General features: G+C 41.8%; 1 protein-coding gene across 1 annotated transcript; it reads right to left on the reverse strand.

The window, feature by feature from the left end:
- Positions 1-2,355: 2,355 nt before the first annotated feature.
- Positions 2,356-13,379, reverse strand: TMEM41B (transmembrane protein 41B). Its single transcript, XM_040068217.2, has 7 exons — positions 13,226-13,379; positions 11,313-11,430; positions 10,184-10,312; positions 8,490-8,583; positions 7,558-7,662; positions 5,619-5,757; positions 2,356-5,153 (listed from the first exon to the last, which is right to left on the reverse strand). Exons 1-7 carry the CDS (start codon positions 13,305-13,307, stop codon positions 4,984-4,986), a joined length of 837 nt encoding a protein of 278 aa, XP_039924151.1. The 5' UTR covers positions 13,308-13,379; the 3' UTR covers positions 2,356-4,983.
- Between the last annotated feature and the right edge of the window lie 1,128 nt (positions 13,380-14,507).

The following is a 14,507-nucleotide window of genomic DNA, read 5'->3' on the forward strand; positions in this document are numbered from 1 at the left end:
TGAGACCGGGTCCCGCCGCTGCTTCTTCTCCGGCACTGCCACCTCTGCCTGCCGAGGACACCCCCTGCCTGCGGAGGACAGCCCACCGCGCCCGGCTTCCAGCCATCAGCGCCGGAGCCGCCACCGTTTGCCCTCGGGGTTCTTGGTTCTGTTCTACTATTGTTATAATTGCTGTTGGTTTTTTTTTGTCTGTCCTGTTATATTTACTAGTAAAGGACTGTTATTCCTTTTCCCCATAGCCCTGACTGAAAAGTTTTATTCTTAATCTTTCGAATTATAATAACACGGAGGGAAGGATTCAAATTCCTCATTTCCTAGAGAGGCCTGCCTCTCCATAGCAGATACCTGTCTTTTCAAAAACCAAGACAATATGGTTGGTGATTGCCCAGTCCTTGTCATGGTGTCTCTGCAGGGATAATCTACAGCTCCTCCCAATTTAGTATAGTCAGCAAACTTAGTGCTCCTTCCAGTCCTTACTTAGTATTCCTTGCAGTCCTGTGTCCAGGTCATCAATGAAGCTGTTGAAGAGAATGGGCCTGAGGATGGAACCCTGCAGAACCCAATTAGTGACAGGACCCACTAGTGATGTCACTCCATTCAGTACAACCCTTTGTGCCTGACCCATGAGCCAGTCACTCACCCAGCTGAGTGCTGGGCATTTTATCCAGAGTGATACTGTGAGAGACGGTATCAAAAGCTTTACTGAATCTTGTCTGTGATTTTATCAGGTATTGAAGAGAGACTGACAGGCCTGTAGTTTGCATGGTCATCCTTCTTGAAAACTGGGACAGTATTTGCCAGCTTCCAGTAGACTGGGACCTCTCCAAATTCCCAAGATTCAGAAATCAGTGAGAGAGGGTCTCATGATGACACCAGCCAGCTCTTTGAGTATTCTTGGATGAATCCCATCAGGCCCCAGAGACTTAGAGGGATCCAGCTGAAGAAGCAAATCCTGCACAAGTTCAGGGTTGACTGGGAGTTTATAATTTTCAGTCATAAGAAATCAGTTTAACACAGAGCAAAGAGTCAAACATAGAATGATTTAATGATCTGCTCAGAATACTTCTCCATGACATGGAATTCTTCCAAGTAGCGTAAACACTGCAAATTCCATGTTTTAGATACAACTCCTCAGGGCTAGGTTGTAAAAGAAAACCAGGAGTTATGAGTGTAACATTAGATCTCAATTCTAAGGCAGAATTTTAAAAGCTATTTCCCACTGAAGCATTCCCAGCCCTCTTGAGGGCCTACAAACCTTTTAAGACTACGAGGAGACCACTGAAGTCCCACAGCTGCAGAGGAGCAGAATTCTCTGTATTTGGGAGACTATCTACAGAAAAGAGATTTTATAAGGCTTCTCACATATACACCAGTCACTAATTGAGCTCTCGTAATACAGACCCAGATTCTTCCTGATGTATGATAAAACAAGGAAATGGGAATTATCACACTAGGTGGAGCATTTTTAAGAACTGTGAGTTACAGTATGTTAGTAAATATACTATGCCATTATTTATATTAATTGCCAGTACTGAAAGGTTGTAACTTTTCAGTTTGGGTGACCTGGAGCTATAAATCCACCAGCTGAGAGTTATAAATGTCTGTCATTGCAAGAAATCAATTGGTCATAAAAATAGTCAGAGTATTTACTTCTCTTTGATGGAAATTTGAAAAAGTTGCTCTGGATCCTGCTTTCCTGTCAAAACCCTTTTCCATTTCCCTCTTAGCACAGCCATACTAAACTATAGGGTTCCCAAACCCCACACTATGACAGAAGGAAACTACACAATGAAAATTCTTCAGCAGCCTAAAAACAAAATATGTTTTGACTTTGCATAACAGCATCACTCACTAACAAAAGCTTTTCATTTTTGACTTTTACTTCTTCTGTCTTACCCTTTCAGCAAGTTTTCTATACAAGGCAATAAAAGCATTTCATAAACTGGCCTTGACAGAATATTAAGAGAAGGTAAATGAAGCTGAAATAACTTTGGCACAGGGGTCTTCCATAAGTGATTAATGCAAAAAGAGGCACTTTATGCAAATAGATGTATTGGAAGAGACAGAAGTTTGACCCAGTTGCCTCTCAGTGCAAACCAAACAAACTTTTCAAAATTACTGCTGCATATGAGAAATTAATCTCAGAGAGAAAAGCAGTCAGATTTACCTACTTATTTAGAAAAAAAGGTAGAAACAGAATTAATCTCATCTACAGATGTAATCAGCTCAGTTTTAATCTTTAAAAGGGATGAGTTCTTCTTAAATGGTATTTTTAGTCATTTATTAAACAGGTTTATAAAAATTTAGGCTTAATGGGAAGCTCAGCATGGTTCATTATACTAAAAAAATACAGTGTTTCAGATTTTATATAACAGCTTTATTATCAAATGGCAAGAGACACTTAGTAATGATGTCATGCAGGTATCACAAAAAAAAGTCCAAAAGATAAACAGGTCACCTAATAGCTCAAAATCCTCCACAATTAAAAAACAAAGCTACATCTTTCTGATGTCCTGGTTTGTTTCATGGTAGCCTTTTTTTTTTTTTTTTTTCTGTCAAAATGTTATGGCTATCTCTTGGATCACCTGCTGGATTCTCTAAAGGAAAGAGTAGGCTAGTACAGTACCCCACAGCACAGTGCTTTTTTTGCTTTCCACAAGGCCTGCCTTACTCTGCACAACCCTCAGAAGTCCTCACAGGATAGGAAAGCACCTCAGGCTGCTGGCAGCTGAAGAGAAATACAGAAGGGATGAGTTAAAAAAAAAATGCTAAGGTCTTAAAAAAGTAAAGAACCCTATTTTGAACCTTTTTAAGGTCTTAAGGCTTTTAGTTTCTCTGATGGGAGGCCAGCCTTCTTGCTGAAACACAACAGGTTTTCAGTAACAAAGCCTGATCCCATCTCCATAGTGAAACAGAACTCTGTGAAAATGTCAAGTGATAGCACGAGTCACATTAGATTGAAAGAGAGTTCAGCTCCTTCTTTACAGACAAGGTTCCACCAAACATTGGCTTCACACAGCATGGGAGGGATTTTACAACAGCTTCTGATACTGACCAGGAACTGAGACAAATTTTGAGAAAAGCCACTGGAAAATAAGGGTTTATCTGCATGAAAAGCTAATTCTGCAGAAAAGTAGACTAAATCTACAGCAGCTTCACACTCAGTAGTCCAGGGGACACTTGCTCACATGGCTCAATTCACATGCAAGTTTACTATGGAATAAATCCTCTGGATAGAGGAGCTCTGGAGATTAGAATGGCAGCAATAAAAGTAATCACTGTTCAGTTTTAAATGCCAAAGTACACTTTTAGAGTAAATCCTAAATAACAAAAGAATTGCTGAAGCTGAATGATCTCACAACAAACTTTCAAACAGAACTGATATAAATTCCTTTATATACTTATGTAAAAAGTATAATTCGCTGTGCAGCCTGTATTTAAATAAAAGACAAATGGTGTATCAATAATATTTACTGTATATTTACAAGTAATACTGTGATGAAACAAAGCAGTCAATTAACATTATGTTACAAAATGAATAAGGTATCAGTCAGTACCTTTTACATTATCACATTCATGAACTGTTCTCTTGTACGTCAAAGATCTATGATATGATCATGAGTTAACACGAGGACACAGACTAATAAACCCTGGAACTGGAGCACGTGCTGATGTGTTGAGTCTCTTTTCAGCAAGACACTGCAGGGGCATCAGCTTAAACCACGTGAGCAGCACTGGTTTCAGTCGGATAAAACACCAGTGTGCTCCCCTGTTCCTCGCTGACCAGGGCCTTGTTTGATGGGCTTCCACTGACAACACAACAAACTACCACAGCTTGGAAGCACACGGGGAGGTATCTTGTACCTTTCTGAGAGAATACATAGACTGGTTGCCCATTGCCAGTCACTGCCTTGGCAGACAATGGAACCTCCATTTTTATATACACCCACACAAGAGCCTGCTGTTCCGTGGTGCTCTGATCATTATTTGGGATCAGCTGTTTGATAGGAACTGCACCAGTTTGTGTACCTGACACTTGCTTTAGCTAATCAAGCCGCAATGAGAAATTTTACAGTCTTTACACATTGCTTGAGAAATGGTAATATTACACTGCTTAAGCATTTTTAAATCACTTGAGAACTGAAAGTTTTATATAATCATACCATCACTTTCTTAAGTTGGCAGGATAAATTTATGCAAGTAAGATATTGGCAAAATAATCAACATTAAAAAAATGAAAATTAGAACTCAAAAATCATCCGCTAGCCAAGGTAAGAATTCTAAGCTGCTCCCTGCCCTTCCTATTTCCACTCCGAGAATAAAACTTCACAGGGACCAAGAGGGAATGATGCAACACTTTGCCTTTGTTAATCCAGTAAGTAAAGCAGATGTAGGTTCAAGTTTTTAATTCCATAAATACAGCACTAATAATCAGAAGTAAACAAGGCTGAGAATAACATTGTAGTTGAAGTACTTTTAAGAACCTTTGTTTCTGAGTGAGCACCGTTATGTTATTCTGAAACTCTCAAAGGCAAAAAAGAAGGGAAATATTGTTAGTGAGAAATGCACTCACACCAGATCACATGCAAGCCTACAGAGAATGTTACAAAGTTGGACTGAATAGTTCAGGGGTTTTTCCTGCAAGTGTTAGAAAGCATCACCTGTAGTTTGTGTCTACATCACAATTTTTGCTCTACATGTAACTAGAGCAAAATGTTACATCTGTGTTCTCACTCACCTCATCCTGAGAGCCACACACACCCCCTCCCTAAGTAAAACACTGGCATTTGGTTACAAAACTATATGCACTACATTTCTGAACACATTTCCTTCCGTTTAAGGCCATGTGTTCATTTAAAGACATTCTTATCAATCACAAGCCTCCCCTTTAACTGCTTAAAATCCAATAGAAAAGCAAATATACAAATATCAGAAGTGCTGATCCTGAGATGAAGTATGGGAAGTTCTGGTCCAGTCTAACCCTTATTCAAATTTCTGCTTCAGTTTCTTCTGGAAGAGAGCTGGTAGGATGGAGAGGATGGCTAGAATCATGAGAACAAATACAGAGTTCCAGGAAACAGCTTCCCCTGCTGTTGTAAGCTGGTACAGCGTTGTTCCTGCCTTAATGGCTACAAAAGATGGTGGTGCTACACCTAGAGCAAGGAAAGGATGTAAAAAACAGCTTGTTAGGGTAAAAAACCCTTAAAAATTAATAATCCAAACTTTAACACCAGAATGTTGAGATTTTGTTGTCTTGTACTTTTTTTTTTTTTAAAAAAAGAGGGCTGTAAATACAGAACTCAAAGATTAAAAAAAAACTTTATTCAAAGAACTGGTTTTAAGCCATTCTTAATATTTTTAATGCAGACTCAAATACAGGAGACTAAGTAAATAATCTCTGATCTTTAGACACTGCAGATTTCAAGTTCTCTTTACAAACTCATTTTTCATGGAGAAGAAATAATGAAATTTTTCATAAAGTTCATAAGGGAAAAATACTGGATTGTTTCCTAGTCAGATTAAAAAGTATGTGCAAAAATATGTCAATTAAAAAAGCTATAGTGTATACCCCTTCTCCTGGCCACCCCAAACTGTGGCTCACTAGCCACGATTCTTACCTAGGAAAGTGCCAATGAAGAACACTTTCAATGGCACGTTGATTACAGGAGATGTGATATTGATAAACCAGTTGGGGAGAAAAGGTGTTATTCTCAAAAATATTATGTAGTTAATGAGATGTTCTCTATGTCGTTCAACCTGCCAAAACAAAAACAAACAAAAACTTGGTTAAGAAAATCCCTACCTTGAAAATACACAACCATAGAGGTTTAAAGAGTTTTCCCCCCTCTTTTGTAGACATTTACATGTTGCAAACACAAAAATCAGTTAAAAATGTGTGATGTGGGGAAGAGCGCCCAGTCATCACCTGTTAAATAGCACTGAGATTAGCCTGGAAATATCTGTGTGTGGCAGAGCAGTGGTGATGTGTCTGAGTGACTCAGCCAACTCAAGCAGCAAACCAGCCATAGGCAGAGCCACAGCCCAGTCACCACAGCCAGCCTGTCATCCCGCTCCCAAAGCTTTTGCAGGAACTAGCAATGAATTTTGTTCCTCAACCCATTCTGACCTAACTTGTGATCAAGCTTGAAACACAGCTACATTCCTCACTTGGAAACGCAGCCAGGTCACAGCTCTGAACTTCATGAGGTGGCTGCTCCCAGCACATTTCCAAAGCCTGTCTCCCCAGAGGTTAGAGTGCCCAGCATTAACATTTACCCAGGAGCAACAACAGCTCCAGCTTCACTCACAGTCTTAATTAGTTCTCAGGTCTAGCCCAGCTCCTTACACCAATGCTACAACAAAGCCTCTTCTCCTTCCAGCCTGTCTCTAGCACATCAGCCCTTTCACACAAACGTAACCTCGAGCCAAGCGTCAAGGACAACCAAGCATCCACAATTCTGGCCTATCCTGGCAGACCTGCACTATGCTTAAACCTCAAACAGTTAAAAACAAACCTGGTCTGATTGTAATTCCACCTGAAATCTCACATGGTAGCTCACCCCAGTCACAACCCTGTTTTTCAGCTTTAGCCAAATTTAGATTTTACTGTAACACCAAAATCAGGAGCACCGTTGGTTTTTAAACCTTAATGAAGAACAATATTTAAATATTGATTAATGCTGCATATAAAATGCCTTAACCTCAATATGCAAGCATGATAAGCATAAGAGAGTCCAATTAACCTGGAAACAGTGAGATATGAGCTGCACATGCAATTTTAAATCACATGTTCTGTTCTACTAATGGCAATATAACCATCTGCTACTCAGAATAGTCTGAAGTTTATACTACAATATTAAGATTTACTTGGGTCAAAAGTCAAAATGGTACTGTACAATCTAACAAGGTCAATTGTGCCAGACACAGCTCTATATCTTATCTAATGAGGAAGAAGTTTAAAGTATTTTTATGTGTTACAAAAAAATCTCGAACAGAGTACATGTGCTTCATACTTGCAAAAAATAAGTATTTGTTTGAAGGTCTCAGAGTATCAAGGAAAGACACATAAGGTCAAACACAACTCTCACTGTATTTCTGTATTGCAAAACCTTTAGGTCCATCTCACTATCAAGACTTGCTGAAACTAGTGTTACCAGATACTGTAAGAAAATGTTTCTAAATGCTCCAACTACAATAACATGTTCAAATTAAGGTTTTTCAATCAGACATACAGCTACAGGTTCCTCCAACCTCCTCCTCCCTCCAACATAAAAATACAAACTCAGCTTTCATTATTGCTAATGCTTAGAGAGCAATTACTTGAAATTACCTGAAGCTGGAGAGGTTTCCTATTGACACTAAATAAACCAGGGGGGTGATCAGTTGCAAGCACTTCCTAAGTAAGAGCAACTTTCTCATGAGAAATACCGTAAAATCAGGAATACTTCCAGAATCCCTTCTGTGTAACTGGATACATGAGCACAAGACCTCCTAGTTTTCCATGTTATTCCATGACACATTTTGTACCATAAGTTCCAGCATCTCTAGAAACCTTACCTGTTCTGACCATTTTACTACTTTTTCCGTTAAATATCTGTACACAACGGGACGTCCCACTAGGTATGACAGCATATAGCAAAATGAAGCTCCAAGTCCTGAGCACTGAAAAAAACCCAAACAGACAACAGATGAGCAGAAACTCTAATGAATGTCAGCCTTGTGTCCGTATTAACTATGCTGCCTGGCTAGAGCAGGTTTCTTTGCAGCCCTCCATTAGGGCTCTCCTCCAGCAGTATGTACACACTCCCTAAGAACGTTGTTGACCCAAGACAGCTTATTTCCAAGGCATTTAGATCAATCTCAACACTCAAAGTAGACAACATTAATTACTTATCAGTTAATATTGAGTGCTTCTACAGTTTTAAGGCTTTGAACAGTGAAAGCTTTGCAAATAAGTGACAATGCCATTAAAGAAATTCAAACATGAAAACTGTACTATCTTCTCAATACTAAGGCTCATTATGATTGCATCTTTTACCCATGACATATTTTAAAGCTTGTTGATAATATACATTTCAAATGTTAAACTAAGCTTCATGCATATTTAAGCAAATTAAAAACCAGATTTATTTTACAGTGTGATAATAAAACCACAGTAATTGTGTTGTGAAATTACAACTGGGTTCTGGCAGATGCTAAACAAATGTAGAGTAAAGGAAACTCTGGCTGATTCATACTCTAATGTCTTCAATATTAAGAAAACCTGGAGAAACAGCTCAGTATTTTGGATCATCACCCAATGCTACAGTGAATTTTGTGGGTAATGCTATTCTTGCAGCAGAGCTGTGTGGGAACACAACAGTTCATCACAAACTCAAGTGTATGTCAGTTTCAGACTGATCATTTCCAACAGGAAGCTGCTCAGATGCTTGGTTGTATTCCAAATGGATAGAAAGAAAATATATGCCCTCACTCCTTTCCATACTTACCAAACAAACAAGAAATAAGGCCAGTGGAAAGGGATAAAGAAACCCTGACAGGATACTGAGAAATATAGACCCAGGAATAGCAAATGTTTGCAAGCTGGATGCATCTTAGTTAAGGAAAAACACATTTCTAAAAAGCTTCTTCATTTTATAAGCAGTCAGGATACATTTTACAATTTGAAAAAGCATAAATAGGCAGGGCCTCTCAAGACCATTACTTCAAGAAACCTTTTGTGGAGTAGCACAAGAAGCTTAAGCACAGAGCAATGAGATGTAGATCCATCACCACACATACAAACAGTAAGTCACTAAGCAATAAAAGCTGACTACATTTTTCTCTTTCTCTGTGCTAAAACTGCCCCAGAGGATTTAGTGTGACTTCCAGGAAACACGTACTTCCAATTTTACACTGTTGACTAGAGATGTGCAATTTCAGATATTCTCTCTGGAAAGTTCACAGGCCTGCCCGAGCCCGTAAGCACAAGTTTCATGGAAGACTGAAATGTATGAAGGCAGCTACTACTTCCCTATGAATAGGCTTGGTGTAATCACTAACTACAATGGCTGATCACTAATTTCAGTCAGAAATTTTTTAAAAGGCAAAAATTGGGTTTCTGCAGTATAAGCAAGCAGGTTGTTGGACTTAAGGCTTGCTAGGCATACTTGAGATGATGATGCATTGCTCACTTTGGATAGCAAAGTTATAAAGTAGAAAAAACCCTGCACGCTATTTTACTCAGGTTGAATTGACTGAAATATTAAAAAGCCCAATAATCTTCCTGACTGCATTGCAGCCAGTACAGCTTTTGCTAAGCAATGTCAGGGTTCAGAGGGAACTGCACCATGCCTGGAAACTGATCACAGTCTGCTGCTGAGACAGTAAAGGTCATGAGATCTAGAACTGCTAGAGCAGCTCAATAAAGAGCCAATTTATTCCACTCCTTGTTAATATATAAAATAATATTTAAATTTTCTTCCTAGATCTATAATTTGGGAAATATGAAATACTTTTTGTGGAATACTCTGAAAGAATGAGCTGAAGGATAAATTCTAATGGCATGTTCAGTGCTGACTCTCCTGAGTTACAAAAGCCTCGTGCATTAAAACTGTGTAACCAACCTCTTCTCCAGCTTTAAAGTTATTAACCTTTAGTTAAGTGTTCCAGTTAAGAGTGTGTTTAATGATTAATATATTCAGCATTCAAGAAAAATAAGTCAACACAGAATGTAGGTAGCCTTTGCGTCTCCTTGGACAGAAAGTACTTCAGAAATTTGTTTCTCCAAAAGAAAACAGAGATTTGGTTTTGTGAATTTGGGCAGTGCAGAGATGTAAGACAGCTCAAAATACTTTCCTTCAGAAATACTGCTAAATATTCTATAAATTACCCTTACATGGAACTTTGAACATCTCAAGGAAGAGCAGTGCAGTAGTCTCAGTCTCCTTTAGAACAGGTAGTAATTTCTACATCAAAATTCACTTTATTTTAAAAGTTATCATAACACTAAAGTGAGATTAAGCCTAATATACAGAGAAAGGTTTTTAAATTTCCAACTTAAAATAGTTGTGCCTCTTGTAGACAATCCTAGCTATGTTAAACTTCACCCATAACCACAAACTTATCAATTTATATTTTTCATTTATCTTTTCAGAGAAGTGTGACTACATCAAAACTGTGCTTTATATCAGAAAAAGGATACAAAACATATGTGGCAAAATAAGCCACTAACACTTGAACGTAAAATGTGTCCTTGTATTTGGACAAGACTTTTCCCAAGGCCTTTGCATCATCCATATCTCTAGGAACTTTTATACAACCTCTTTCTTCTCTGGAGAGGAAAAAAAAAAGCAAGAATGATGGAAATACAATCAGTGTAGTACAATTACTTACTGAATATAGAGATAATTAGATACACTAGATCACTAAATTACAGCTTCAGCAAACAAAACATGATTATTGCTGTAATAACGTTCTCAGATGAACACCTAATATTTACAGTGTGGTTTATATTAGACAATCTCCAATTTTAGATATTTGCAAGCTTTTTTTTTTTTCCCCAATACAATGACGTGCTTCTTTTCTAGGTTTTTTTTTTTTTTCCTTACCAAGTACTGATCAACAAGAAAAAAATTGTGCAAGCCAAGCCTTGGCAAGGGAAAGCAGCCAATACCAACTGCAGCTGCCTCAGTGCTGGGGTCGTAACAGTTGAAGTGCAGCAGGAGTGGCAGAACTTCACCTCATGAATAAATAAAACTCTAAGGGCAAAATCTCATGTCACACCTTAATGTGGTGCAACCCTGGGCAGCACAATTGAGTGTCTTCGATTCCTCTGTATCACGCTTAGGGATGGGCCATTGCAAATCCACCTTGTCGAGCAAGTTAATCAGACACAAAATTAACTACTAAAAGTGAAAAAGAAAGCTGTCAGACAAGCAGGCTTCCACTGTCAGCCTGCTTGCCATCCCAACACAAGTACGGGGTGCAACATGAAGGAGAAAAAGAGAAAGCAAAGTTTAACTAGGAAGGAAGAAGAATTTTCCCTTTTCTGACAGCCTCCAGTTTTACCAGGGCACTAGGAAGTTTCAAGTGAACTCTGCCTGAACCAAACACACTCTGGTCTCAGCTGAAGGTGGTTAAGAACAGAGTCAGTTACCACTGATAACATGCCAGGGGGTAACACCTCAAAACACGGGATCTCCACTGTGCAACAGAAACCTTAGATCGAGAAAAATTCTCTGCGTTTATGTCATATCCCCATGTAGGCTCCTCTACAATCTGATACTGAAAAGCAAAAAGATTGATAAATTAAACTTTCATAACATACTTACTCACTAAGTTGTGGGAAATTTTTGTATACCAGGAACATAAAGAAAGCAGCTGATAAGAAGATGGACACTAAAATAAGAAGTGATGTCCGAGCTGATCCCCCTTCTGCAAGAGCTTTCCCTGAAATTAAACATGAAATAAAGTTAGGAAAAAAACCCCAGCACTAGCAAAACAAAAGAAGAACAAACAATCCCTCACAACTTACAACAGATTTCACACTTGTCCTTCAAGGGAATATTAAAGTAAATTCTCTGTAGACATCTTCCTACCAATGCTTTCAATAACACACATTGCTCATATTCCCTAAAAGTTTTCAAACAAATTTGAAGTTTTTATGCTGGCAAACATCCCACAGAAGCGACCTTCTATGATATATGATAATTTAAGCCTCAATTAATAAATACATTTGTAAAGAGAAAAATCAAAGCTAAACAATGTAAGCCATATATGCATTTTCCTTTTTGCCAGCTATCTTCTGCCAGTCTAATTAACTAGAGATTTAACTTGAAGTTAAATTTCCAGGACGTACAACATAACTTTAAAACCTGCTCATTAACAGATTTTGGGGTTTTTTCCCTCTCTAATGAAAGACTACCAGACACAGCCAGTTAGGTGAGACACACTCATTAGGAGGACACCTACATAAACACACAAGCTTGCCTGTGATTTAAAGATGACAGCTCCTAGTCCTGGGAATTACACTTATTTTACACTCCTGTGGATATATATACGGAAGTGTTTATTAGCCTTTAAAATCCTTGAGTAGTGGAAGCGATGGGAGTACAGTAAGTGACAAAATGACATTTTAGGCCTCTTCTGTAGTTTAGGTTTTTATCAAAATGATCATATCTGTGCAATACACTGATTAACAAATGCAACTACACGCATTAAGAGTTTAAAACTGAAATTAACACTTAGAACTCTCTGCATCCACACCGGGGTGTGTATGTGTGCATATATTAAACCACTCTGTCCTCAGGCACTTTGAGGCTCACCCAGCTTCACACCCAGGGTCATCTGAAGAACACACGGAGAGCCGAGGCTGTGTTTTCCCTCGCAGACGCCGCTGGCACAACTACAGTGCCAACACACAACACTCAAGCGGGTCACGTTGACACCTCACTGTTGTGAAATGCAGCGACCGGATGATGAAACCCACAGAGCCGGCTGGGCGACTTGGCAATTTTAATGGCTTTAAGGTTTTTTAGGCTTAAGATCAGCACGACCCCACAGGTGTGTACTGGGTCAGCCGAAGCCAAGGGCAGCATCCACAAAGCAGTTACAACCACAGAATCACGGGACGGTCAGGCTGGAAGGGACCACAGTGGTCATCCGGTCCAACCTCCCAACTCAGGCAGGGTCATCCCAGAGTTCATGGAACAGGACTGCATCCACACGGTTACTGAGTATCGACAATGAGGGACCATCCACACCCTCTCTCGGCAGTCTGTTCCACTGCACTGTAATTGGGGTTATTCTAACAACGCCTTCTCAAAGGAGCAAAATAAATGATAGATAAATAAACAAATAAGCAACTTATAGGGCTAAAAAGCCCCACAGCCCACTGCGCTTTCTGCAACTTCCACTTTCTATACTTCAGGCGAGCCGGTAGTGGAATAACACAAACACGCGCACATACACGCAAGCACACGCAGAGACATGAAACTACACGTCCCCTCGTGCAGGGGAAAAGGGGTCGGTGTCCCATTTGGGTCCCCGCGGGGCCGGAGCCGCCTCACCCCACAGGCACCGTGAGAGGCCCGGCCCGGCCGCCCCAGAGCCCGCGCGGGACGGAGACGGTGCCCGAGGCGCCGAGAGGCACCGACACCCGCTGCGGGCACCGACACCCGCTGCGGGCACCGTCCGATGCCAGGGCGAGGTCACCCCCGCTCCCGCCGCCCCGAGCCCCCGGCACCTTCCAGAAGCTGCCGCTGGTGCCTGGCGCTCTCCGCCTCCGTCTGGCAAGGCCCGCGCTCCGCCACCCTTCGCTGCGCCATGGCTCCGCGACGCCCCGGGGCCCGGTGCTTCAGGGCCGGGGCAGGCCTCGGCGGCACCGGGAGCCGCGGGGAGCAGGGGGCGGGATCAGCAGCACCGGGAGCCGCGGGCAGGAGGAGGAGGAGAAGGAGGAGGCGGGACCAGCCGCCCCTCCTCTCCTCACCCCACCGGGTCGCGGCCGCGCTTCCGCCCCTGCCGCAGCACGGCGCATGCGCTTTTCTCGGGGCATTACGGCTTTGCTGTGGTGTAGGGGAGCACGTGTTGGGCTCCACGACTCGAAATGAGGTGGCGGGTTAGTGGCGCTAAATACGGTAACGCCGGCCTTTGGGCGTTCCTGTGTGGGTATATACGGTAACGGGGATGCGCTCGTAGTGGTAAATACGGTGCGGGGCGGCAGTGTCCCAGCCTGCCTCCTCGGCCCCGGCTGCGGAGAAATCACCTAAAATCACAGTATGGGTTAGGTTGGGAAAGGCCTCTGAGGTCATCGAGTCCAACCTATGAGCGAACACCGCCGTGTCAACTAGACCATGACCCTGAATGCCACGTCCCGTCGTTCCTTGAACACCTCCAGGGACGGTGACTTCACCACATCCGTAGGCAGTCCATTCCAGTGTCTAATCACCTCTTCTGTGACGAAATTCCTCCTAATGTCCAACCTGAGCCTCCCCTGGCACACAAGGGGAAGTTCTATAGGCTGTATCCTCTTGTCGCTGGTTGCCTGGGCGAAGAACCCGAGTCTCCCCGGCTACATACCCCATTCTGGGAATTGCAGAGCGCTCAGGTCCCCCCTGAGCCTCCTTTTCTCCCGGCTAAACACCCCCATCCCCCTCAGCCGCTCCCCACGGGACTTGTGCTCCAGACCCTTCCCCAGCTTCGTCTCCCTTCTCTGGACACGCTCCAGCGCCGATCGTGCCACACAGGGCAGCGGGATAAAACCCGTCGGTAATGGCTTTACATCAGCCAAGGGAGCGGGATCTCCCCTCAGCGAGCGGGAGTCGGGAGCTCCTCGGTGCCTCTGGCGCCGGAACAGTGCCGGGCTTCCAGGAAAAGGGGAGCCTTATTGTGTTCTTCCTGCCGTTCGAAAAGAAAGCTTATTGGCTGGGAAGAAGGAGAACTCCTCTGTCAGCCCCGGGATTTTCACACAGAATCACAGAATCACAGAATTTTTAGTTTGGAAGAGACCTTCAAGACCATCAAGTCCA

This window comes from Hirundo rustica, chromosome 6, assembly GCF_015227805.2.
Source record: "Hirundo rustica isolate bHirRus1 chromosome 6, bHirRus1.pri.v3, whole genome shotgun sequence".
In the NCBI taxonomy this organism is placed as follows: domain Eukaryota; kingdom Metazoa; phylum Chordata; class Aves; order Passeriformes; family Hirundinidae; genus Hirundo; species Hirundo rustica.

Bases quoted from the DNA above. Each gene is read 5' to 3' on its own strand.
- TMEM41B (XM_040068217.2), bottom strand. From the start codon at position 13,307: ATGGCGCAGCGAAGGGTGGCGGAGCGCGGGCCTTGCCAGACGGAGGCG. The intron at 8,584-10,183 runs GTATCCTTTTTC...AGATGCATCCAG, and splicing joins TATTTTGCCACATATGTTTT to CTTGCAAACATTTGCTATTC. The intron at 5,154-5,618 runs GTAAGAATCGTG...TCCTTGCTCTAG, and splicing joins CTTCATTGGCACTTTCCTAG to GTGTAGCACCACCATCTTTT.